Here is a 27676-nt window from a genome sequence, read left to right on the forward strand (position 1 = left end):
CACTGTTGTATAAAATGCCACTGGAAAATAGCAATTGTAGTTCAAGTTCCTGTAAACATCTCTCCTCCTCAGTCTGAGAGAAAAACTGAAACCTTTGGATATGGTGTGCTCAATAATAGTCACATTTCATTACCTTTAATGGAACAAGGACTCTTGAGCTCCTCTCCAGAGCAGCCATAGCTTAAAGAACTGTCAATACACTCTCACATTTTGAGAGGCATAGCTGATTCTGAAACATTTTTGCCTGATATGGTGAAGAAAGGAGGAAACATTTTCACATTTGATTCATATGACAGAGAAGAAGTTAAATAACTTTTATGGCAGACATTCCTCCAGGGACATACGTGCAGTGCAGAACTCAACCTACATTAGTTTTCGAATCAGCTGTCATTCCTAGTCAGAGAATATACCTGAGGTAATGTTTACTTGTAAAACATTGTTAGTAGCTTGACTCATATTTTTTCTTTTTAAATAGACTCTTCCTTGGAGACAATGTGGAAACGCATGGAACACAGAGCGCTGTTTCTCCAATTACAGTATAGCAAATACCACCAACATGACAAGTGCTGTGGTTGAATTTTGGGAGTAAGCTGAGCAGAATCTCTCTATACATCATTTGTGTGCATATGCATAGTTCAGCTTGTTATAATACATATACATACTCACTTCAGAATAAGCAGTTGTCCAATGCGCCATTCTTTTTGCTGATTCTAGACGCAACATGCACCAAATGACAGATGGACTGGAAAAGCCAGGGCAAATCCGATGGCCATTAGCGATTACACTGGCAATTGCCTGGATTCTAGTGTATTTTTGCATCTGGAAGGGGGTAGGCTGGACAGGAAAGGTAAGATTTAGAACTGTTGTAAGTGCTCTTAAACTAAAACTGTGCCTATTTTGCTCAACCAAGTATTCTGAAAATTCGTAAGGCAAGATGTACTAGTGACAGCCATCTTTCTGGAAAATGCCTCTGAGATATTGAATGCTGCCCTACTACAAAGTTTAAAATCTTCCATTTTTTTCGCCCTGGATTTCTTTGTAAAGCATTTTGTAACAGTGTGTGAAGGGTTTTGATAATTACTCAAAAATTACTTGATAATTACTAAAAATGAGAGCGAGAGAGAGACCAGATTGGTGAGGGAATACCTTTTGTAGCATCAACCTCTATTGGTGGAAGGGGCAAGCTTTCAAGCTTCACAGAGCATTTCCTCAGGTCGGGAGAAAGCAATTATAGTCTCCAAGCTAAATACAAGATGGGACAACTAGTTCAGCATAAGAGGTTCACACATGTTGTAGAACTCCACTTAAAATGAAGTGGGCAATTGCCCATTCATCTCCTGGAACCAACACAGCTACAACAGCACTGCAAACAATGACTAAAAATGTCCATACAAAAATAATGAAAAGCTTCACGAAAAATGGGTCAATTTAAAATCATGTAAAATGGATGTAGATGTGATGTACACCTCCCTGCACCACAGTTGGTGAATCTGACCCAATATGTTTAGTAATGTACCTGTACCTGTCACATGTACTTTGCACAAAATCCTGTGTGTAAGAAGAAATTCACAACTTCATACTTTGGATCAACAAGTAAGTCCTTGCTTAATGAAGCAGCTCTGTGTGTGTTGGCGGGGGGGAGAGGTTATAGTTTAAGGACTTAATTCTTAGCTACCCTACGGCTTCTTTGCACCACAATGGCAGTGTAAAGGGGAGCAGGTTGGTTACATCCAGTTTGAGGCCCCTTTACCTTGCCAGGGCAGGTTATAACAGTCTTCGAATAAATGAGAATCAGGACAAAAAAATTGAAACATGCAACAGTTTGGATATTATCATTCAGGGTCTTCTGTGACCATCAATACTTATAAATCCCATTCTAGACAATTAAGTCTTTATGTTAAACCATAACTCTGCCACTAGGACATATGCTTTCCAATACTCCTGTATTCTCATTACTATATACCTATATTGTGAATATCCGCTGGTGATAGTAATATAATTGCAGTGTATTTACCAAAAACTACATTCACTGTACATTAACTACATGCATTTGAAATGTAGCTACAGTATAATTCTAAGGCCTGGCCTTTATGCAGCTGCACACTAGGTTGGAAAGGGTACAAAGAGCCTTTCCCCCTTGCACAGCCCTTGCTGGGGCCAGACAAAATTGCTGTCGTGCTGCAGGGAAGGTAAGGACTACTCCCTCCCTACTTCCCTGGGGATGGCCTGGGACTGGGAACAGCATTTAGCATAGACCCTTGGGCTTCACTGTGTTTTTATGTTGTGCCCACTACCCCTTTTGTGATTAAAAAACACCTCTCCAAATTAGCAAGTCTTGGGAAGAAGTGCCATGGAGGTATGTGCTGCTGTAGCTCATTGTCTGTAGCAGCAGCTGCAGTCTACTGCTGGGTTGGGGTGCAGGATTCTACACCATCAGTTCCCACATAGGACATTGGCCTTTGTGCAGGGGACCAGGATTTGGCACACCAACAAGATATAAAACACGATCATTCGGCAGCAAAATACAGATAACTGAAAGGAGCTAATTTAGTGACTGTTGAGTGCACGTCTGCTCCCTTGGATCTTGGAGTCATCGTGGATAGTTCTCTGAAAACATCCACACAGTGTGCAGAGGCAGTCAAAAAAGCAAGCAGGATGTTAGGAATCATTAAAAAGGGGGTAGAGAATAAGACGGAAAATATATTATTGCCCTTATATAAATCGATGGTACGCCCACATCTTGAATACTGCGTACAGATGTGGTCTCCTCATCTCAAAAAAGATATACTGGCACTAGAAAAGGTTCAGAGAAGGACAACTAAAATGATTAGAGGTTTGGAACAGGTCCCATATGAGGAGAGATTAAAGAGACTAGGACTTTTCAGCTTGGAAAGGAGGAGACTAAGGGGGGATATGATAGAGGTATATAAAATCATGAGTGATGTGGAGAAAGTAGATAAGGCAAAGTTATTTACTTATTCCCATAATACAAGAACTAGGGGCCACCAAATGAAATTAATGGGCAGCAGGTTTAAAACAAATAAAAGGAAGTTCTTCTTCACACAGCGCACAGTCAACTTGTGGAACTCCTTGCCTGAGAAGGTTGTGAAGGCTAGGACTATAACAGTGTTTAAAAGAGAACTGGATAAATTTATGGCTATTAGCCAGAATGGGTAAGGAATGGTGTCCCTAGCCTCTGTTTGTCAGAGGGTGGAGATGGATGGCAGGAGAGAGATCACTTATGTTCCCTTCATATATAGACTGAAGATGACATTCAGATGATTTGCCACTTATCTGAAGAGAGAACTAGGGCTATGTCTACACTACTGCAGTAAGTGAACCTAAGTTATGCAACTCCAGCTACGTTTTTCACGTAGCTTAGGTCGACTTACTGCGGTGTCTACACAGCACTGGGTCGACGGGAGACACTCTCCCATTGACTTACCTTACTCTTCTTGTTCAGGGTGGAGTACCGGGGTTGACCAGAGAGCGCTCTGCCATCAATTTAGAGGGTCTTCACTAGACCCGCTAAATCAACCCCGGGTGCATCGATCATTGGAGCATACAGCGGTAGTGTAGACATAACCATAATGTAGCTGTCAGATTCAGACTCCACTCTAGTGATGTTACCATACGGCACTGAAGTGAACTTCGCACATAAATTTTGATGTGGCCAATTGAAGGCCTTCTTTTCACTGGTCAGTAAGAGCCACACTCCACTTTCAGGTTAAGCTGATAGTTGGACTTAGCCTGTTCAAAAGAAATGGCTGCCATCCAGAATTTCCCTTCTCCTCCTCCTTTCATACTTTCCCAGGAGGCAGCCAATCCATTTTTGTGGCCTGACTTCACAACAACCTATCCCAGGGCTTTTGGAAGCCAGATGATGTCAAGAACCAATGCAGGGCAATTCTGTCACCAACAAATGTCTTCCACCTCTCCCCTCTCCCTGATGTAGGAGCAGATCTCTGCTAGCAGGGATAGAGCTCATGGGATGGGAAGAACAGAGCCATATGGTGCTCTCCTCCAGGCTGAGCTCTGCATGGAAGTGCTGGTGCTCACACTGCCAGCAATGAGGACAAGAGCAGTGTGAACCAGTGCCTCAGGGGCAACCCTGAACTCTCCCCAGCCTCTGGCCCTAAGAGCAGGTGGCAGAGCAGTTGGAGGGGGGTGTTATTTACATTTGGTGAGTAGAGGATTCTGGACCTGGTATGTGGGAATAAAGAGCAGTATACCATCACTTCCCGACCAAATTTGACCCTTGCCCAGTATTCCGGATTGAAAAACAAATCTGGGTTCCTATCACTGTATTCTTGTGAAGCAAGTAGCTAAAGCTATTGAAAGTTAATATAAAGAGCCCATTCTAACTCCATGCTTACAATTCCTTGTTTCTTTCTGTTAGGTGGTATATTTCTCCGCTACTTATCCATACGTCATGCTGGTTATCCTGTTCTTCCGTGGAGTGACACTGCCTGGGGCAAAGGAAGGCATTTTATTCTATATCACTCCTAACTTCAGTAAGCTTTCTGATTCTGAGGTAAACATTTAATTCTTGTAAACCAAAGTTCCATTCTAATTGCTCACCATTAACAAAGTATCTAAGCAGCCATCAAAGTGTACATCTACGCATAGTAAAAAAAATTTGCTTTCTGCAATTAGGTCTGGCTTGATGCTGCCACGCAGATTTTTTTCTCCTATGGTTTGGGTCTTGGTTCACTGATTGCTCTTGGAAGTTACAACCCTTTCCACAACAATGTTTACAGGTAAACGTATTGTTATATGTATTATAGTAGGACTTAGACATCCCTACTGAGATCAGGGCCGCACTGTGCTGGGGGCTGTACAAATATGTAGCAAGAAACATTTCTGGATCCTAAGAACAAAGAATCTAAATAGAAAAGACCAAAGTAGTAGTATCCCCATTTTACTAATAGGGAATTGAAGCCCAAAGAAATTATGTGACTTGTCCAAGGTCACAGAGAAAGTATGTCAAAGAATTGAATCCAGAAGTGCTGAGTCCCCAGTCAGGTGCCTTAACCATAAGACCATCATCCTTCCTCTCAATGAGGATAATAGAAAGTACTGGAAGGTAATCAGTATTACTTTATTTATTAGTCTAATGCACCTTTTTCTTTGTTTCAGGGATTCCATCATAGTGTGCTGCATAAATTCATGCACAAGTATGTTTGCTGGCTTTGTCATCTTCTCCATTGTTGGATTCATGGCTAATGTCACAAAGAGGTCTCTTGCAGATGTTGCAGCATCAGGTAGGCAACCTATTTCTTTAAGCAATTCAGTGGCATCCATTAGTCTGTTTACAGCAATATATATTTTATCCAATAATTCCATTTAATTATTTGTTCACACTTAAGATAGTCCAAGAAAGGTTTTAGGGCTTGCTGGAGCACAAGCCTCCCATGCTGCTTTGCAGTTAAGATAAAGATGTCTAATGAAGAATGGAATTTCATTGTGTAGTAATCCTTAACCTATTTTGAAATGTATTTTTACAATGTACTAACTCCAAGATTTGTAATGGATTACATTATCCAGTAAAGGGCATATGAAAGGACTAACTAGCAGGTGTTGAGACAGGTGGAAAGTTGCAATGAAACAGGGAACTTTGGAAACATCTGTTGAGTTTTTGCTTAGTTTGATTTCAATGAACTAAAAATAAAAGTGAAGGTTAGTTGAAATGTCCATGTTTCCACCTGGTTTGGAGCTAAACCATGAATCATCCCAGGTTCACTCAGAAAACTTGTGATATTGAGAAAGTTTCCACAAACCTACTCTGAATTCTGAGCTTCCAACAAAATCAGGCTGGTTACACCATTTTTGTTCCAAACGTTTGCACAACCTTTGTGTACCAAAAGAGGCAATAGCCAGGGGCCAGAATCAGGGCTGTCCTTAGGATTTATGGGGCCCTATGCAGTATTATTAAACTGGTGCCCCTATGACTGACGGCAGCCCGGGCTCACATGTGTATTTTAGATCAGGGTGATCTTTTGAAGGATTTAGTTAAAAAACTGTATGTCTGAAGATCCAAGCATTTAAGGCTAAAGATGAATACTCAGATTGTGCATCTAAAAATCTATACAAGGATTTTTTAGATATGTGATTTTATAATCTTCAGCAACACACTAATTAAATATTTTTAAAGCAAATTTTAAACTAAGGTCCTGTAGACTAACATGTTCTGAGTAAAGTAAATATTACAGTAATGCACAACAGTTTTTGTCTGTAAATTCAGAAACTGACAGTATATACCTGGAGGTTGGCAAATGCCTGTTAAATGGCTTCATTACCACTTGAATGGCCCTTTAACAGTTTCAATGTTGTGCTAATAGGTCTGGCAGGCTGGAAGGCTTTTTCACTTTTAAGTACTATATCCCCTCTGGAGGAAGACTCACCAAGCTGCAGCAGCCAGCTGTGTTGGGAGCCTGCAGGAAGGGTCAGAACAGAGATAGGCACTAGTGTGAGGGTGGACACTAAGACTCAGGGGTGCCCCAAATTTTCGGGTGCCCTACGCAGCCAGAACAGCCCTGGCCAGAATAATAAACAATGAAGGGTAACAAGGACATAATTACACCCAAGAAATTATGAGGAAGAAAGACCATCAGCAGACTGGACGCGTGCTGTGAGAAACTACAGGGAAGTCCTTCCACAGCTTTTGTTAATTATATGCCTCTCTGTGCATGTGCTGTCTTACTAACTGTTTGATTAATACATCCAATCAAAGCTGACTTATCCCAAGTCAGTTGTTGTTGAACAAATCTGAACTTGAGGGAATGTTACTTATTGAACTTGTAATTGCAATTAAAAATGCTATTGATTATTGGTTCTTGATTAATTTGTTACTGATTGATTATCAACATATTTAATATTTCCCCTATTAGGCCCTTCAGCTCCTTGTTAACTCAGTTGCACCTTATACACACATACACATACAGAGAGAGAGAGAGATGAATATGAATTGTTTCAAGTCTCTCAAGGCAGTCCAGTATAGGCAGTGCCAGCTCTACCATTTTTGCCGCCCGAATAAAAAAAAAAAAAGCTGCTCAGATTACCGCCCGAACTGCCAAAGCAAAAAAAAAAAAAAAAAGCCGCCTGGACTGTGCCGTCCCAAGAATGGACGGAATGCCGCCCCTTAGCATGTGCCGCTTCCTCCGCTGGTGCCTGGAGCTGGCCCTGAGTATAGGGCCCTAAAGCAGTTAACACTGAACGGGATGACTGCCTAACTGAGTCACTTATTCGCAAACCCAGCTCTTAGGGCACCTACTAAGGATCCAGCTTGTGCTAAGGAGAATGGATGACAGGGACTGCTACTTACAGGAGACAATATTAACAAATGGGGACACGTTCAGCCAGTCTGGTGCTTAACTGGGTGTTAAACAGGTGTGAAAATCTGCGCACCAGCCCTTTGCTGTGATGGTTCCCAAAGTAGAATAAATACAGATGAAATGCAGCGACAATCTGTTCTGTTTGTCTGTTTTTACTCATTCATTCATTATTTCATTGTCCGACTTTCCAATACGGTCATTACTTTTTCCTTACTGACTTATTTTCTAGTGACATGACCCTGTGCCTCTCCAAGTCAATGGCAAAACTTCTGTTAGCAATGGGAGCAGGATTGGGCCCCTTATCAGGACAATTGTTTTATTAGGACAGTAAGCTGGGTCTCCTGGTTAGCAGGAATCTGCTGTATTTTGCTTGAAATTCACTGGCTTGACCTCAAGTGAAAAAGCTTAGCTTACTAGAGCTGGTGCTTGCCACAACTCAGTTACCATGCCAGATATCCATACAGATACACAGCAACTGTAACCTCATGGAGGAACATGCTGATAACTGTAAGTCACTGGCTGTGGGACACCAGAGTAGTGTGTCTTACCATGTTATTATGAATAACCCAATTATAAAATACCTTCTGGTCTTCTTATGAATAGAACTTGAATTGCAAGAACATTAACTGTCTTAAGCAGAATATAGGCACAGAGGAATTAGCCAGAAACCTGTAAGGACATGTAAAGTTCCCATTTGATGGCTGTGAAAGTCAATGGTGTGAGAAATAACCTTCTTGAGTTGTGCACTTGATTTCTATGTGACTGCATAAAGATTTCCAGTGGCACCTGTGAACAGTTGCCAACAATTCCAAACCTGGGTGCCAAATGTTAGGCTTCTAAATGCATTCTGAGGCACCTGAGGCTCAGATCCACAAAGGTCCTTAGGCACTTAAGTCCCCATTTTCGGCTCTACTGTGGTCCACAAAAGTCCTGTTAGGCTGCCACCGAACACTGTAGGTACCTAAACTCACTTGGTGCCTATGTGTTTGAAGTAAAACTTCCCTCCTGCCTTTGGGCAACTGCACTGCTGCCTCACTCTAGGCATCCAGTCGCCTGTCTCAAGTCTAAGTCCCAGAGCAATCCACAGAGCAGGGAAAAACAGGCATTTGTTTGCCTAGCTCATGTGCAGGGCCTGATCCAATACTCACACTCAGTCACTGCCTACTGGATCGGGTCCCATTCAAATTCAGGCCAGAGGTGGTGGTGGCCAAACCCTGCTTATAACTGTTAGCCCAGTGGTTAGATCACTGTCTTGGGATGTGGGAGACTCAGGTTTAATTCCCCCCGCTGTCTGAGGCGGCGAGAGGATTTGAACAGGGGTCTTTTTCTCAGGTGAGTGCTCTGCCCATTGTGCTAAGAGGGGCTCCCTCAATCTCTCCTGTTGAAGCTGTTCCACTGTGGATAAATACTTAAATTTTCCTTGGGCCAGAGAGAGAGTGAGCATCACTCTAAAGCCTGGAGAGGGAACTGAACCTTGGTCTCCCACATCTCAGGTGAGTCCTATTAATACTACGCTAAAGGTTCTAAGGTGGGCAGCAGCCACCACCGTCACCTCCAATTCTTGGCAAGATCTCGTGGGCTCTTCCTTACAATGTGAGATGAGCAGAAAGGAAACAGAAACAGCGAGAATGTTTTCAGTGTGGGTCATTCTCTCTTTACAGTTTGGTTCTTACATTTTTAAAATACCAGACAAATATCAGAATGACCCACAATTACAGAATAGTTATGAGAGCAGTACAGTTATGGGGAAATTATTAAATGACCTTCCTGAATTTTAAAAAACCCACTTTCGACCCAGTTTACAAAAAAGCACTCTATGTTAAGTAAAACACAGTTAATGTGCTAAGAGATCATGAGTGGGCTAGTAATGTTTATTTTGTGTCATAATTATGTTTGGTTTTTTCCCCCAAAATACTGCTTTACCCAATGATGTTTGGACAGTGGAGAGAGAGCTAAGACAGAAGTGGACTAGTTCAGAGAGTTGTGTTGGTTTCTAATCTTGAAGCAAACTCTTCTAATGTTGATATAGGACTTAATACATGGTATTTGTTTTGGATTTTGTCAATATTTTTTTCTTCCACATATTCAGAGCTTCACATCTCCTTGACTCTGAAAAAGTAATATGCAGAATCATGAAACTATGTCTTTGGACTTCGATTTTAATCAATATTATCAGCAGCTGCTCTTGTAAAGAGCCTTTCTGTAGAATCCGAGAGCACCTGACTCTCTGCTCTGTCTAGTGCTGCAATGCTACTTCTCTCAGCGACGTTGGTATAACAGAATATGCAAATAGTAATGAAAAATACCAGCCAGATGGCATTCCCTAGATTTCACAAACAGGAGATAGGCTACATCCATTGGGAAAGGCATCTTATGACATTTGCTATGGCGCTGGCTTTTGGACTATTATGTATATTTCACTTGACAATTACACTACAGATGCTGTGCAATAGCCAGATCTGGTTTGGCGGTTCCATGTTCCTGTTGGGATTTGATTTTGGAAGCAGACTCTGTTTTGCTTATCAACTCATGAAGCAACACTGGAAAAATGTGGTTCATATCCTGCTTTTTATATATATAATCAGAGTGTGGTTTGGATTAAGCTGTGAATAATGTTTGCTCCCTTTTGTTAGGTGTAGGGCATCATTATTATTAGACAGGAGCTAGGGTCCACATGTGGATTTCATACATTGTATATTATATGCGCATTAGTTCAAGGGTGTTTGGAGCTGGGATTTTTGGTCTGATCCAGAGATAGGAACCAACCCCCAAATTTGGATGCAGATCCTAGTTCAGAATCCACAACCCAAAATTATGGAGCAATGCAGATCTGCTATATTGGGTTGGGCCCACCTCTAATATTCTTTTTAAACATGTAGGCTTGATAATACATGACATCTTTTCTGACGGGGTTGCAAGCTGCACTCTGAAATATTTGGTCTTTGAGTCTTGATGTATTTATTCCTGACATCATTTTCTCTAAATGCTCCAATTTCATTTTGTAAGAAGTAGTATGAAGCAAGAGAGTTTTAAAGACACTACCATCACAACCTCTACTCTGTTTCATTGGTGCATATGAACACAGCAAAAGCAAGAGCATATTTCTCTTTCTGGGATTTTTGCCATGTGGGAGGCATTCCAATCATATTTAATAATGCTGATCAGCAAAGGTCAAAGTATATGCAATGAGGATATTGGAAGGTAAGCATCTTGGAAGATGATAACATTCAGATATCTAATGTTGTTTGCTGCTTTGCTGTTCCAAAAACTACAATATGTCCCTGCCAGTTATCACAGATGTACTTATTTTCTGTGAAAACTGATAAAGATTATATTAAATTTACAGTTAATAAGTAGGATATCCACTTTAGGAAGAGGCACTCCAATTTTATTTCTATGATTACTTTAGACTATTATGAGTTTCTCCATCAGCCTACCAACAGCTAGTTCCCAGTGTGCTAGGACAACAAAAACACACTCTTTCCTTTTTTAATAAGGGTCATTTCCCCCTTCACCTTCCACCCCTTGTGTTTCATAGTAAAAAGACCATGAATACTGGGACCAGTGCTGTTCTATGTATTCATAAATGATCTGGACAAAGGAGTGACCAGTGACGTGGCAAAATTTGCGGTTGACACAAAATGACTCAAAATAGTTAAGTCCAAAGCTGAAAGCAAAATATTACAGAAGGATCTCCCTAAACTAGGTGACTGGGCAACAAAATGGCAGCTGAAATTCAATGCTGAAAAGTGCAAAGTAATGCACATTGGAAACAATAATCACAACTACACATACAAAATGGTGGGATCTAAATTAGCTGTTACCACTCAAGAAGGAGATCTTTGAGTCATCGTGGATAGTTCCCTGAATACATCTGCTCAATGTGCAGCAGCAGTCAAAAAAGCGAACGGAATGTTAGGAATCATTAGGAAAAGAATAGATAATAAAACAGAAAATATCATAATGCTACTATATAAATCCACGGTATGCCCACACCTTGAATACAGTGTGCAGTTCTGGTTGCCTCATCTCAAAAAAGATATATTCGAATTGGAAAAGGTACAGAGAAGGGCAAAGAAAATAAGAAGGGGCATGGAACACCTTCCAAACGAAGAGAGATTAAAAAGACTGCGACCATTCATCTTAGAAAAGTGACGTTTAAGGGGGGACATGGTAGAGGTCGATAAAATCATGAATGGTTTGGAGAAAGTGAATAGGGAAATGCTACTTACCCCTTCATATAACACAAGAACTAGTCATCACCAGATGAAATTAATAGGCAGAAGGTTTAAAACTAACAAAAGGAAGTACTTCTTCACATAGTGCGAAGTCATCCTGTGAAACTCGTTGCCAGGGGATGTTGTGAACTGAGTTCAAACAATAATTAGATAAATTCATGGAGGATAGGTCCATCAGTGGCTATTATCCAGATGGCCAGGAATGCAACCTCATGCTCCAGGTGTCCTTAAACCTCCAACTGCCAGAAGCTGGTGCTGGACGACGGGATGGATCATTCAAAATTGCCCTGTTCTGTTCATTCTCTCTGAAGCATCTGGCCCTGATCACTGTCAGAAGACACTTCTTATGTTAGAGTAATGTATATTGCAATAGGAATCATTCCATGAAATAGCAAATGGTCCTATTCAAAATACTGGAAAGTGAATCTGCATCTCTATCAGAGTTATCTTTGATATTCCTTTTATCTATTCTGCATATATCAGAGGGGAACTGTCTCCACATTTCCTAAGGACTGTTCTGGCTGTAGTTACAGCTATCACCAACTGTTTGAGTGTAGGTTAAAGGCAGAGATAGTTCACAAGGAGCCTGAAGATGATGCAAATTCTGTCCCAGGGAGGCAAGCATATTTGCAGTATCGAAACTCACGAAGGCAGCCTTTTAGGAGCAGCATTTTGAACTACTTCTAATTTAAAACATTTGAACCTGAGGTACCACTTACTTTTTTCTCTATAGCAGAGTTTATTTTCTCTCTATTATTTCCCTGATATAGCTATCCCACCCCAACTTGCACCTCATTAGTCTTCAGACTGGCAAACAAACCAAAAACAGAAGTACCATAGAGTGCAAATACTTTCACCATCTTGTTGCATTGTATCAAAGCTAAAATAAAGATATACAATTAATAACCCATATCTTGTTTCTGTTACCAGGTCCTGGACTGGCATTTTTAGCTTATCCAGAAGCCGTGACACAGTTACCTGTCTCTCCATTGTGGGCAATTCTGTTCTTCTCCATGTTGCTTATGCTTGGAATTGACAGCCAGGTAATGTTGCTTACTGTTGATTCTTTTAAAAATACTTTATTTTCTGTAATATGTATGACATGACAAACAGTATGCAGTGTTGTTGTAGCCATGTTGGTGCCAGGATATTAGAGAGGCAAGGTGAGTGAGGTAAATATCTTTTATTGGTGATTCACCTTGTCTGTCTAATAACAGACAGTATCTCTTTCTGTGCATTTCACACTGTAAGCTATCATTGAGTACAGGACCACTTCTAGTGCAATGGGGTAGACAGCTGGGGGAGGGGACCTAAGGGTTTGGGATATTCTGAAGGCCAGCAACTGGTACTGAGCCACTTTCCTTTCCACAGGAACTGCTAGTTCCAAACCTCAGAGTCAACGGCTACAACAAAAGTAGGTACAGTATGCAGGATATGTACTCTGCAAACAAAAAGGCCTCCTCCTTAATTATTAACAATTTTATATTGTTGATTATAAACATTTCTGAGGTGTCCATCACTGAGGCAATATTTGGACATAGTTTAAAGGTTTAGATGCAACAAATATTTCCTGACAAAGGAATTATATACGCTATGGCTCCCTGCAGCACCTGATTTAACAGCTAAACTGATAGCTGGAAAAGTCTAGCTAGTAAACCAAGTGGAAGGAGACTCAAGAACCTACAACTAGCAGAAGATGTGGACCAGGAGGCCATGTTGCATCTCATTCTAAATGTAGTAAATTGCAGAATTAGAAGAATAACCCATAGGTGGAAATTCAAGAGGCAAATGTCTACTACTGAAAAACCTTGTCTCTGGCACCTGAGGGACAAACAGAAGAGAGACAGCCTAGCACAGTTGTCATTGTAGTGTGTGGAAAGGAAGCAGGTCTCTGAGATACTGGGGCCTAAACCAGGAAGGACTTTATACATGTTAACCTTAATCTTGAATTTCACCTGGGAATGAATAGTCAGTACAGAGCTCGGCTATTCTGCCAGTTTGCCGTACTGAAAAACAAGATGCTAAAGAATCACACTTTGGAGAAAATCTTTTCGGGACTTAGAGTGCTTAAAAAAAATGGAAAACTTCATACAGCTTCAAGAACATATTTCCAGCACAGAAAGGGACTAGGTGGCTTATATTTTAATTGCCAAAGGAGTGATAGTATTTTCATTTTCTCTAAATTCCATTAATTTACAAAATACCTGTGTAGACCATGATTCTGCCACTGGTCACAAGCATGAAATCCCTGTATAAAGCCGTTCTGAAGTTCATCATAGATGCAGGGATCCATAAACACAGTTGCAGTGTAAGGGGCCTTAGCAAATAACAATTCTCCATTTGATTACTAAATCATATGGCATTGATAGTACATATGCGAACCTGCGGGACTGCTTACATATGACTAGTACTGTGATAGTCTTTAATTAATTAGAACCAACTTCTGTGTTTTTCTGATAGCCAAACTGATTGATTGCAGCCATTGCCAAGAAGTGTTTAAAAAACAAAAAAGAAAAGCAAGGCATTTTGCCAAGAGATATGAAAAGAAACCAAAGATTCTTATTTTTGCTATTTCCTTCGTCAAGCCTGGAGTTAACTGAAAAACAATAAACCACAACATTCACTCTGGGGAACTACTGTGAAATTAATTGGGTCAAAAATATTCTTGAGAGAGCTTGTCTCTAGGCTACTGTAACAGCTGAGGAAGATAGTCTAATATTATTACAAACAAGATATGTCCACAGGCTGTCAGGCTTGCTTCTTTTTTCTGTCTAACTCCTCCATCAGTTATAGTGCATGAAATGTTTCATTAATAAGAAGAACTGCAAATATTGGCTAAGTCATGATTTCACTTCTAAAAACAACTGTAACTTCACATACAGCAGGCTTGCATGATTTCAGTTGTCATCACGGAAATAACTTTCTATTGGTAATTTTTCTTAAGTTTCCCTATGGGGTTTCAGATCCTCAGCTGGTGTAGACTGGCATTATTCCATTGACTGAATGGAGCTATGGTGATATACACCAAATGAGGATCCAACCCTGAGTTTTTCACCTTCCAATTGAGGTGCCCAGTCTGGCAAGATTTTATGCATTATTTAATGTTCTGCATGTAAGAAATCCCAATCAAGCACATGTACAATTGTTTGCTTAGGCTGTATGCACTTCTTCCATCACAAAAGAAACAACACTTGAACGTATGAAACATATGTTAATTTGTAAGAGTTGTGCCAGAAGGATAATTTTTTGCATAGATTTTAATAACCAGTAAAAGGGATTTTCAGAAGTGTTCAGCATTGGCCTACGGCTGCACCTACTGAATTTTCCATTGACTTCGATGGGAGCAGCTGGAGGGCAGCGCTGAATGCTTTTGAAAATGTTGCTCTAAATCTAACACTGCAATTTTATTGTGTTGTGTATAACCTGTAACTCTACTTGCAGTTCTGTACTGTGGAAGGATTCATAACAGCTTTGGTGGATGAATTTCCAAGGTTACTACGCAATCGAAGAGAAATCTTCATTGCTGTAGTGTGCGTTATTTCCTATCTGATAGGACTGTCCAATATTACTCAGGTAAGTTTTATATAAAGGAATTTTTATTTTGCAAGCTTACCTACAATGTTTATAGTTTCAATCAAGTTCACTAAGAAGCTGAAGAATGGAAAAAACCTTCCACTGTGGCTATAAGGTTAATATATTTATAAGGAAATCTACTAAAGAGAGCAGAAAGTAGAGATCGACAAAAACTATCATTACCCTCTAAAGATTTGCTCAAGACACAAAGATTAGCATATTGAAGTAAATAGAGCTATGCTGATTTACCGCAGTTGGGAATTTCTTCCAAGGTTCCTAAGGATCTTTGAAATCCTTAAATGACAACACTATGAAAAAAAAAAGTATTATTATTAACATTTTTATTATGATTGACTGGTTGCAAATTAGTTCAGAAAAATTACTGAGTGCAGAGCCAATCAGGAGTTTGTAATTTACATATGCAAACTAATTAGTTAACATTATTCTAGTTCTTGGTAACTACTGATCTCTTAAAAGGAAATCAATACAATCTTAAGCATTATATAGCTTTTCAGAAAATTACTATATAAACTACAATTTTAAATAATAATTATAAAATAATAATAATAGATAACTACAAAAATATTAATGAGAAATGTTAACCTGTCTTCAAAACAAATACCAGGTGAAATGTGCTAACTTCAGTCATTTGTTTCTTGTATCTCGTAGGGTGGAATTTATGTGTTCAAGCTGTTTGACTACTACTCTGCAAGTGGAATGAGCCTATTGTTTCTTGTATTCTTTGAGTGTATCTCTATATCCTGGTGCTATGGTATGTGATGTGTTCGTCTCTTTATGCTGCATGGGGTAGTGAGACTATAAGTTTTGTGAAAAAGATGGGCCAATTTCACTTAAGACCCATTTTGTTCCGTATTCTGTTTACCTAAATTTGGGGGCAGATTTTGCTTTCATTTACGTGAGTACAACCTCCCGAGGGCCTGGAAGGCTATGCACATCTTAGTGTAGAATTTGGTCTATGGTGTACGCCTCTCTAAAACACCCCAGAGAATAATATCAGCAGTTGTGCGAAGGAAAGTGTTACATGTGTGTCTTCATATTTATTTGTAATCCTGTGTTAGAATGAGGACGTTTTCTTCCAATCCAGCTCTAGTTGCGTCTTCGCTGCTGGAGTGATACACAGGAATGCAGAACAGATTGGCCCAATATTTTTTCTTTTGAAGATTAAAAGCCTTGCTGAAAAAAAGTTGCTGCCTGTGCACAAGCAAGGCAACAAAATGTATACCACAGGGGTCGGCAACGTTTGGCACGTGGTTCACCAGGGTAAGGACCCTAGCGGGCCGGGCCAGTTTATTTACCTGCTGACACGGCAGGTTCGGCCGATCGCGGCCCCCACTGGCCGCAGTTCGCCGTCCGAGGCCAATGGGGGCGGCGGGAAGCCACGGCCAGCACATCCCTCGGCCCGCGCCACTTCCCGCCGCCCCCATTGGCCCGGGACGGCGAACCGCGGCGAGTGGGGGCCGCGATTGGCCAAACCTGCTGCGTCAGCAGGTAAATAAACTGGCCCGGCCCGCTAGGGTGCTTACCCTGGCGAGCCGCGTGCCGAATGTTGCCGACCCCTGGTATACCATATTCTGCCCTGGGTGTTTGCAAGTTTGATATTGAGTTGGAGCCCCAGTTCCATGCTTACGCCAAAAATGGTCATGTCCATATGTGAATCTTTACGTAAGGGCTTTGCTGACTACCATTTGCCTCATTATGCTTGTCCAAGACAGAATGGTAACAATCATCATTTCTGTGTCAGACAGAAACAATTTAGCAATTTTTATTTTCATTGTGGGCTTGATCAAAAGCCCACGGAAGTCAGTGGGAGACTTTCCATTGCTTATAATGGGCTTTGGAGGTCTTTAATAGGAATAAACCATATTTGGATGGAAAGGAACAATACACCATATGAATCCAACATATGAATAAAAAAGAAATGTAACAGTAGGTATCCCAGATGAGGACAATACGCAGATCTGCAGGTTTGCACTTTTTGGAGGATGACAGAATAGTGGTACATCATACACGTAAACAAAAACTGCTGTTTGCAACTAATGCATCTGTATAAGGCATTAAAGAACACTCTCGTTCCCTCTCCTACTAGTTAAGGCTGAGATTATGAAGGCTTCTTTAGAAAATCCCAGACTAAGTCTCTTATATTCTAACAAAGCTTGAGGAGTTTTTGCTAACCTGAGTGATAGTGTTGTCATTGCAATCTAATGATGTTAAGGAACTTTTCAGCATACTCCTGGAGCTAAATTGACTGCTGGCAGCAATGGGTACAACGTCACTGATTTGATACATAGCCTCCTTTCTCAGTGTGGTGCAATGAGAACAATGTATAAAAGTCCTGTTTTTCATGCCATTTGCATGCATTTTTTTCTCCTGTTCAGTTAACTGCAAAGTTTTTCATAGACTTTGAGAGAAATGCTCCTTGACCACATTACTGAATGTGCATTAAAAGGTCTTTATTATCTCAGACCCGTTATGCTTTCATCATCTGGCATTTCTTCTTTTTATTTCTATGTTCTAGGTGTTAACAGATTTTATGACAACATCCAGGAGATGGTGGGATACAGACCCTGCATCTGGTGGAAACTTTGCTGGTCTTTCTTTACTCCTATCATTGTGGCAGTAAGGAACAAAATTATTATTTATACTGTGATATGAAGGATATAAATGACTTCAATATGTGCTAGAATATAGTCATGCTATCTTAGCACATTAATACAAATCCTGACCGTTAAGACCAATATAAGAGAGAGGAGAATCAGGCCCCTGGAATGCCAATCTTTTGGAATTGGTCTAAGAAACAAATGACTTGCAGAATTCTAGGGTTTATGCTTTCAGAAGTGGTAAGTAGCTTGATGGTGGAGATGGCAAATTGTGTATGGTATATCCTGTACAGTCAGGGCCGGCTCCAGCATTTCATTCTTCGGCGGCAATTCAGCGGCAGGTCCTTGAGGGACTGAGGGACTTGCTGCAGAATTGCCACCGAAGAGCCGGACGTGCCGCCCCTTACCGTTGGCCGCCCCAAGCACCTGCTTGCTGCATTGGTGCCTGGAGCTGGCCCTGTGTACAGTTAAACATAAGGCTGTCCTGTTTCAAGGTCTAGAATGCCCCAAAAGTGCCCACTTCCTGTAAACTATATTCCTTCACAGGTGTTACAAATAGAGACAACAGAATGTGTAAGTGCTGCAAGCTGGAGTCACTTCCTTCATGGAATTCTGTTGACTGTGCCACCAGATTGAGTCATCAACTGCTGGTATCTGCTTTGCTGACAAATCCAGACGAGTTTCTGTGCAACATGAACTATAGCTGTATCTTTAACTGCATGAACCATATTTATTTCTCTCAGGATTAATAAGCAGAGAGAGAGGAACTGCAGCTTTTCTTTAACTAGAAAGAGTTTCGGTTAACCGAATTGGAGGAAATAGAGGGCTAAATTGAGGAGAAAATATTTAATGAACATTGCTGTGTCTCCTTACATCAGAAGGGTCTCAGCCCTCCATTTTTCTGTTCCTCTCTCAACCTTCCCATCTTCAAGCTCATTGTCTCTGTGGGCACTCAACACAAAGACAATGTTGATGCAGTATTAAAATTGAGATTTAAACCCACAAAAATAAGGCAGAAAAATCTTGAAACATTGCCCACTTGTGTGTATATGAGTTATGATTTCACCTTTCCTGGCATAATCAGTAGGGTTGGTCAATGGAAAATTGGGGTTTTGACGAAAATGAAAATTTCCACAAAAAGTATCCACTTTCCTAAGAATGTTTTATTAGAAACCCCAAAAGCTAAAAAAACAGAAGCTTTCAGCGTTAGGGGTTTTCTTTTTTTATTAAAAGTTTAAAATTGCTGCTGACAGTTTTGAATTAAATGATTTTGTTTCTATCAATGTTTCTCATAGGTAAGGGAAGGAAACATTTTCTGATCATCTCTAATAACTGCATAGACCCATTTCAGCAAGGTATGTAAGCATGTATCTGACGTTAAGCTTGTGACTTTACTGAAATTACTCTCTTGCTTAAAATCAGACACATGCTTAAGTATCTTACTGAACATTTAAAAATTTGAGTTGAATATGTAGAGATGCAAAAATAGTTAATCAAATGTCACATCATTTTCACATGAATCATGCAGGAAGTCCCATTTGAAGTTAATGGTCCAAATTTTGCTAGATGTTATACTGATGTGAATCTGCAGTAACTCTATTGAAGCCAGTGATAAAAGCAGACTTGATGGAATCTTCTCATCTGGTTCAGCAAATCCTTTCTACTGGTCAAATTAATGAATTTTGTTTATGGTTATGGCCAATATGGTAACAAAATTATCTAATATTAATAAAAGCTAAAAATTTAATTGTGTTGCATCATATATTATATTTAGTAGGGAGAAACACTAAACTAATTTTAAATGTATTTACATTTAATTTCAATTATGTTATAAAAACTACAATTAATCTGAAAGTTTTACAATTTACAAAAGGACTTTTCATTAGCTTGCTCATAACAAGTCACTATACTCATTACAAAAACATATAATTCGGACTTTTAAGCCCTCTAGCTCACGTTGTTCAATGTTATGTAATGTTCAATGTTATGAAAACTGCATAATGCATAAATACAAAAGGTAAAGTTAAAGTTACTTTTCAAATAAATGGGATTTCCTGACTGCTGAGAAGTTTAAGCTTCAGCATAGCATCATGTTAATGTCATTCTTTAATATAAAGTGTATGACTGTATGTGCATAGAAGCTGGATCAAAGGCCTAGATGGAGAAATAACTCTACAAATTGGGAGGCTAATGGTTTGTTACTGGAGTCCATGCCTGTTTTACAAACATGTTGCCATCTGGTTTTCTTGTATAAATTAGAGGTTATGGGATGCAACCTATTCAGAAAGAAGTTCTTTATTTCATATTCAGAGGCAGATTATGCTATCCTTACACTGAAATAAAAACACATTACTTCACCAGTGGTCCTATTTGAAACCAGAAGGATTATTTAGATACCACTCACCATGAGTGAGGGAATCAGAACCTGGCTCTTGGTTGTGTGCAAGACACAGCGCACATACAGATGCATGCATTCAGATTCTGGAATCATATATAAGGCATGTGTACAGTTAAAGTTGGTGCCTTACTCATTAAAGGATTAATGAGCAATCATTTGTAATAGCTGAAGGCCACAGCCAAACAGATCAACAATACTAAAGAGAACTGACACAGTATTTTGAGTGTTCCTTGCACTCATCCATTCCCCAAATGCAGTGACCCACCTCTCAATTCTCTGAAAATAATTATTAAAGAAACATTGTTTGGGAAACTGTATAAATTGCAATGGAAGGAGTGAGGGGAGCATAATTGCTTTTTATTGTAAAAATCTTTATTTCTGGGAATCCATTGTTCACATTGAGTTCACAGGTGATGATAATGTGATCTAAAAGCTGCCATCTTACATTTCCCTCTTTGGCAAAACTTTCTATGTGTGGCCTTTGCAAATAAAGGTTGAACTTGTGAGCAAAGTGAGCTTTGCTTTCTTTCTTGATTCAGTTAACAAGGTTGCCCCTGAGGTATGCTGCGTTAGCCATTTGCAGCATGCTAGGAAAGAAAGGACTTTGTTTTGGTGAATTTATAGAAAAATGACTGCATTAAATATCAAAAGGTAATTTTTTCAACATGATGAATGGGGGATTAGATGGACATCACTTGATAGTGCAAGTCCATTTAGTACAAGATGGCATCGGGGTGGTACAAAGCAAATGGTATTCCACATGCAGTATATTGAAAACTTTTCTCTGTCTTACCAACAAAAGTCAGTCCTATTGTACCTGGTGAGTGGAGGTGCTGGCCTTCCATTCCATGTTTTGCTCTGTGATATAGACAAAAATCTGCAACAACTCCACTTTAGCCTCAAGCTTCAGTAGATTGCGCTCCCACTAGAACTGGACTGAAAACTGTTTCCCTGTCCAGTGAGAAGTGGAGATTTCAAAAATTCTCTCATCCCAAATCAGGATGGAGAGTCAAAATTTCACTGTTGTGAACCACTAAACCAAAAAAGCATTCAGTTCAGGTCAATTGACATGTTTTGCTTTGATTTTGATCTGTTTAAACAAACAGAGGATTAAAAGAAAGTTAGACTAAGTTATTGCTACTCGAAAAACCCCAAACTTTCTATTGCAAAAATGTTGAAATGGCATCTTTCAAAACATTTTTGAGTTGGTAGATTCACCCAAACTGAGACACACACACTCATGATCTCTTCTCTCTGTTCTTGTAATTGAACAGGAGTAAGAACTTGACAAGAATCACATGCAATATATTTATCCCCTAAATCCAATGCATACAATAGACAGCAACTGAAATAAGAAAGAACTAGGGACACAGTTTCAAGAGGGAATGAGCAGTTCCCTGCAGGCACAAACACCAAAATTTGGCCATACTTGTGAAAATCTAACCTGTTTTCTTTGTATGTGCAATTATAGCTTCAATAAGTGGCCAGATCCTCAGCGAGTATAAATCATTATAGCTCTATCAACTTAAATGGAGCGATGAAATTTTATACTAGCGAGTAGCTGACCCAAAGCTATGATTCTTTTTCAGTTAGTTTTTGTCAACATAGTATACCTTCATTTTGGGGCTAAGATGCTACCTGCCATGCTTTAGACCTAAGTGAATGGTTATGGCTGACCTGGCCAACAGCTGTAATATCTGCCAAAGCTGTTTAATTGTAGGATGCTCTGTCCTTTTAACAAGTGCGTTTAATTAAAAACCTATAGGCCAAATTCTGGCAAGTGCTTTGAAAAAGGCCTAATATAAATTGAAAGGAAGAACACCTTTCTCTTAAATTATGTCATCATATATACTGCAAAAGCATTGTTCTGTCTTCTGGTTAAGTTCCACACATGCATACCTTCCAGGATCTATTCCTAAGAGTAGAGATAACCTGCCTAGGGCATATGCATTGAGGATGCTAAAAGGTCAAGGAGTTTATGCACAAAAACATGTAGACCAAAGCCGAACTCCTAGGCCAGAACATGGTCTCTGGTCATGGAGCATCTTTGGAGCCTGCCTGGGAGGTTTTTGAAGGGACACTAAACAATGACCGATAACTTCCGCGTCAGCCTGCTACAGGGGGCTGTTGGTTTTCTGGCATGAGCTAGTAGTCATCACAAGTCAAACTTTGGCCCAATGCAGCCAGTATGTACATCACAGATTCACATCTATTTTAGTACTGTTACGCTGTTTAACATTTTACAGGGTATTACAGTAAAAAGCCTAAAGCAGTTAAATGCCTCCCATTCCTCAAACTAATGCTTCTTGGCATCTCACAGGGGTGGACTGGAGCAGGGCAGGGCCAAAAATGGGACTCAGCCAGAATTCAGTTCCTACTTTCCCCTAGCTCTGTGGGAGAAGTGACCCATGCCAGCTGTTTCCCTGCCTCAGTTCAGTTCCCCTTCTGCAGTGGCAGAGCTGTGCCGGCTGGCACAGAGTGTGGGGTGGAGAGGGCCGAGCCAAGGTTCTTTCACCTTGCAGCAGTGACTGCTATCCCCCATCCCCAAGTAGGGTCTGGTGATGTGGGTAGCTCATACAGGGAAGTAAGGGGACACTTTTTGCCTACCTTCCTTTCCTCATCTCTCCATGGGGATGGAGGCAGGCTGAGGATTGAGCCCAGTAAGTCCAGCAGAGTGGTTTGAAAGACACAGAGATGAATGTAGGTCACAGCGAAGTCTCACTATTTTTTTCCATTTTTTTTCAGGGAGTGTTTATCTTCAGCGCTGTGCAAATGACTCCTCTCAAGATGGGCAGTTATGTTTTCCCAAAATGGGGCCAAGGAGTTGGCTGGTTCATGGCTCTCTCGTCTATGGTGCTGATTCCAGGCTACATGGCATACATGTTTCTTACCTTAAAAGGCTCCTTAAAACAGGTAAGGCTTTTTTATTTATGTGAGCATGATTATACTGTACTTTGTAAGCTATACGTACAGTGATACTTGACATGTGATTGGTGAGCTTAGTTGCCTTGGCATCAGTTGTCTTAGCTCAGTCATTTTGCAGTGAACGGAAGAATGTGGAAGCCATGATTACTCTTCCTGTCCTCAGTTTAGCATATAGTCTTTCTGAAGACGTCAGATCTTAACATAGCTTGCTACCATAACAATGTCAGCTCTGGAAGCCTGCCAGCTACAAAGTACGAGGATGGCAAACAAAATGGCCGATCTTTAGCCCAATAAGTGCAATTTACTCCTAACACAGTAGGCAGCAGGCAGCTGTAGCACAATAGTACACACAATAGATCAATGATAAGGCTGATGTAGTTCTAGGGATCTGAGGGCCAGATCCGCAGCAGCAAGTCAGTATAGCTCCCTTGACTCTAGTGGCTTTAGATAAATTGACACCATCTGAGGCTCTGGCTGTGATTATAGAATATCAGGGTTGGAAGGGACCTCAGGAGGTCATCTAGTCCCAACCCCCTGCTCAAAGCAGGACCAATCCCCAGACTGATTTTTGCCCCAGATCCCTAAATGGCCCCCTCAAGGATTGAGCTCACAACCCTGGGTTTAGCAGGCCAATGCTCAAACCACTGAGCTATCCCTCCCTGTTACTGAAGACCTGGGCCCAAATTCTCCACTGTGTCCAACCTGCTCTGGGCTACAGAGAGTTGGTTGTGGCTGCCTGCCCTCAGCACAATGTAGAGCAGGATCCTGCTCTAACTTGTGGTGCTGGCATAAGGGCACTTACAGCAGTGGAGCTCAGCTTCACCAAGCCCCCAGCCCACCACCTCCATCCCTCCTGCCCCGTTGACGTAACAGCACCAAGTGGCCTTAGCAGACTGGAAAATCTGGGCTCTGCTGCCTTATCTTGCAGTTCTTCCTTAGGCAAAATTCCCAGTGAGGTTGAATAAAAATCTCCCTGTGTAATGCGTGAAGGATTTGGCTGCTGCTGAAGAACATAAACCCCCCCAGAAGTCCATACAGATAATGATTCCCACAAGGAAATTGGTCACTCCTGCCTATATCGCTGCTCTTGATGAGACTGGACATCCCGCATGGTGTAACTGGAGTCCACATGCTGTAGCCCTATTATTTTTGTGGGACTACTCTCATGAGCAAAGGCTGCAGGATAGGCCAGTGCACGCTGCACAGGAGCCCTCACCGGGAGGTCTGGGATCTGTTCCTGGCTTGCCACAAACTTCCTGCTGTCTTGGAGCAAGTCACTGAAAGGCGACATATAAGCCAACGCAAAGTGTTTGGTTTTTACCCTTCCTGGCTCCTTTAGCATGTATGAAGGTGACATCATAAATGTGTATTTAGAAAGGCCTAGATCCTCAAACTTACATAGGCTCCTAACTTCCCTGGGATAGTGATGTCACACGAGGCCATGACATGAGTGACAGCTCTGCCTCTTGAAGTGGGCCCCTCCCTAGGGGAGGGAGAGAAGCTTTGTGCAATATCATTATTTGTACTCTAAAAGATCTTGCCAAAGTCCTCCAGAAATGACGGAAGTGAAGACCTAGGGATGTGGTGGATTCTGTCACTTGAAGATTTGTAACTTGAGAGGAGACCTTTCCAAATTATATGCTATAGCTCAATCCAAAGTTATGGGCTTGATGCAAAAATCACTGGGTTAGGTTTCATCGTTTATGCCATGAACGAAATCAGATTAGGTGATCATAATGGTCCCTTTTGGCCTGAATCTCTGAACCTGAGAGAGAGAAATTCATCTTGAGACCACCCAAAAGTATCCCCAGACATATTGTCCCAGATCCAGTGGTGTGGTTAAGCTGTGGTGTAGGATAGGGGTTGAGGGGGAAAGGGTGGCAGCAAAGGAAGCCTTAGCCCACTTTTGTGTTCTCCCAGTCTTGGAGCTGTTCTGGCCCCTGACATAGTTGAGCAGCCTGGAGGCTGCTTTAATTTATATCTGTCTGCCCAGTGCCCCAAAGTGCTATTCTGGCAGCAGGGAAATTGCCCCCAAAATCAGGTCAATTGAATACAATTATGCTTTACCATTGTTTAATCTTTCAATTAAACAACTTGAATAAAGGTCTTTTTTTCATTCTGCAAGTGTATTCTTAATCTCTCTCTGCCTCGTTTTCCCATCTATAAAATGGGGATGACAGCACTTCCAATTTAACAGGGATGTTGAGAGGCTTATACCATTAATATTTCTAAAGCTGTTTGAGACCATCAGACAGATGCCTATAGAACAGCAAAATGTTACATATTTCATTACATAACTATCTAACATCATCACCAAATAGATTTTATCTGAGCACATACTTTACACATTGTGATTCTTGTTTCAGAGAAAGATTTCTTCAGCAAAATTGCAGGAATATACATTTCCTCCCTTCATGACTGTAGGAGCCAAAGCTTGTCAGATTCATGTCAGATTTTCTAGAATATTCCTTAAGTCAGTTTATAAACAGCAGTCCTGGCAAGAAGACAGATGACCCTAAGCACAGCTGACTAGTGATGTCTCATGAATTGCTCAGATCTGCTGCCCAAACACTTGTCTTTACTCAGCCTTAAAGCCTCACTGATGTTTCATGGAAGACTATGAAAAACTTTCTATTTTTTGAGACACTGATGGTGGTGTGTCATATTTTTGGAATCTCTTTTCCCTAATTATTATTAGTACTGGGATATGTATATGGAAATAGAACCTTAGGAGCAGATCTGCTTTTCGGAGGTGCTATATGATACCATGACAGAAGTTCACCAACTTGGTTCCCCTTTATCTTAAGATTCTATTTAGAAAGGATTGATAAATGATTACAGACATGAATAACATTATAGACGTTTAAAAGAATAGCAGTAGACGGTGTGTAGTTATAAATTGGACTCAAACAATAACATTTGATTAGCTATTTTTAAAACATCATTTATCAACCCTTTATAAACTATAAGTAGTAACTGAATATAGAGTTTGACTGCTAACTATAGATAGGCAAACCATGCAGATAAAGTTATAACAATGTTAACCTTTATCTGAAATTCAAAGTGATCTTCTGTACAGGGTCGAAATTTTCTAGTTAAGATTATTTTTCACATTTTTGCAGAATGAAAACAAATGTCTAAATGTTGGAATTTCCCACAGAATGGAAATTCCATTTTCTGACCAGCTCTAAAACTTACTTGCTGATCACAGATTCAATCCTGCAAGTCTTTTGCTAAAGAACTCTCACTCAGGACCTTTGACATTACCAATGCAGGATTATGATTTCAAGTGAGCTACAGAAAGTGACTGAGGATCAGACACGTTATTTTTTTAATATGTCCTGAGTAATAAAAACATCAAGGGAGGAAAAAAGTATAGCAATCATGTACAATGTAAGCCAAACTGTTTAAAGTTAGACAGTTAGCAGCACTGTTAGGTCTAAAGCCATGCATTGTGACAGGGGGAATAAGCTCTTCATTGTCATGTACCTACATTAAACATTGTTTTCTTTAACACAATGTCAAAAGCTAACCAAAACCATCAAAGTACGTTGATGTCTGGGTGCATCTTATGCAATAATTGGAACAAGATTTGTTTCCAAAAAAGTATGATTTGCCTAGCAGAAACCCCTTTGTCTTGATTAAGCCAAATTCCATTTACAAATAATTCCCATTCCTGTCCTGATTAAGAAGACCAAATACTCACTTTTAATGGTGTTCGTTACTAAGATGTTTAGCAAATGTGACTGCATAGATATTTAAACCTTTGCATCAGCAGGTGGAATGGACAGGATTGTCTCTCTCAACAGCAATGGCCAGAGAAAGATGTTTAGATTGGACGTGAAGTTTAGAAATATTCAGTGACTTCTTCTCACTCTTTTTTTTTTTTTAAATAGCGCATCCAAGTAATGATTCAGCCAAGTGAAGACATTACTCATCCTGAAAATGGTCCGGACCAGGCCCAGCAGAGCAACTCTGCAAACAAAGAGGCATATATCTAAATTTCTGTGTTGGAGAGGTACAAATGCTACTCTGGAAAAAAAAAATGGTTGAATATGGCCACAAATTTATGTCTGAGAATATAATTACCTACCTCTAGTGGCAAAAAGAAAAAAAGAAAAAAAAAAAGACCATCACCACTATAAGGGAATTGATGGGGGTACAATCAAACCATTTGGGGGGCCCAAATGTTGGAAGTGTTATGTTTTCTGGCAATCCACAGACTGTTAATGTTTTTATCCTTTCACAATAAGAGTTAACTATCTTGGAATTTGTAAACTAAGGTGCAGGACATTTTTAATCTATCTTTTAGCATAACAATTTGATGTTTTGTGCTGATGATTTTTAGTAGTTTAATGATAATATTTCTTACAGCAGAATCCCAAGACTGTTATTTCTGACTTTGCAGGAAGTACAATTAAATTTGAAAGCTGTTTTTTACAGACAAAGAATTTTGTACACAGATGACTTCCAATGAAAATTTCGCTCTTGAAATTCGTATTAACAAACACTATTCTTTTTTTGGTTCTCTTTAATTATTTTTCAGGCAACTTACGTTTAGCTATGTTATAAACCACTCCGATACATGTT

The 27676-nt window shown here is 40.3% G+C and overlaps 1 protein-coding gene across 1 annotated transcript in view; it reads left to right on the forward strand.

Annotated features, from left to right (window-relative positions):
- SLC6A1 (solute carrier family 6 member 1) overlaps positions 1 to 27087 on the forward strand; it is a 36049-nt gene extending 8962 nt beyond the window's left edge. Inside the window, exons 4-14 of the mRNA XM_065408722.1 lie at positions 476 to 585; positions 715 to 847; positions 4400 to 4534; positions 4657 to 4760; positions 5140 to 5264; positions 12503 to 12615; positions 15014 to 15145; positions 15815 to 15917; positions 17682 to 17782; positions 22907 to 23074; positions 26983 to 27087. Of these exons, the coding sequence (XP_065264794.1) occupies positions 476 to 585; positions 715 to 847; positions 4400 to 4534; positions 4657 to 4760; positions 5140 to 5264; positions 12503 to 12615; positions 15014 to 15145; positions 15815 to 15917; positions 17682 to 17782; positions 22907 to 23074; positions 26983 to 27087 (1329 nt within the window). The remainder of the gene's footprint in view (positions 1 to 475; positions 586 to 714; positions 848 to 4399; positions 4535 to 4656; positions 4761 to 5139; positions 5265 to 12502; positions 12616 to 15013; positions 15146 to 15814; positions 15918 to 17681; positions 17783 to 22906; positions 23075 to 26982) is intronic.
- The last annotated feature ends 589 nt before the right edge of the window (positions 27088 to 27676 follow it).

The sequence above is a fragment of the Emys orbicularis genome, chromosome 7 (assembly GCF_028017835.1).
Source record: "Emys orbicularis isolate rEmyOrb1 chromosome 7, rEmyOrb1.hap1, whole genome shotgun sequence".
Lineage (NCBI taxonomy): Eukaryota > Metazoa > Chordata > Testudines > Emydidae > Emys > Emys orbicularis.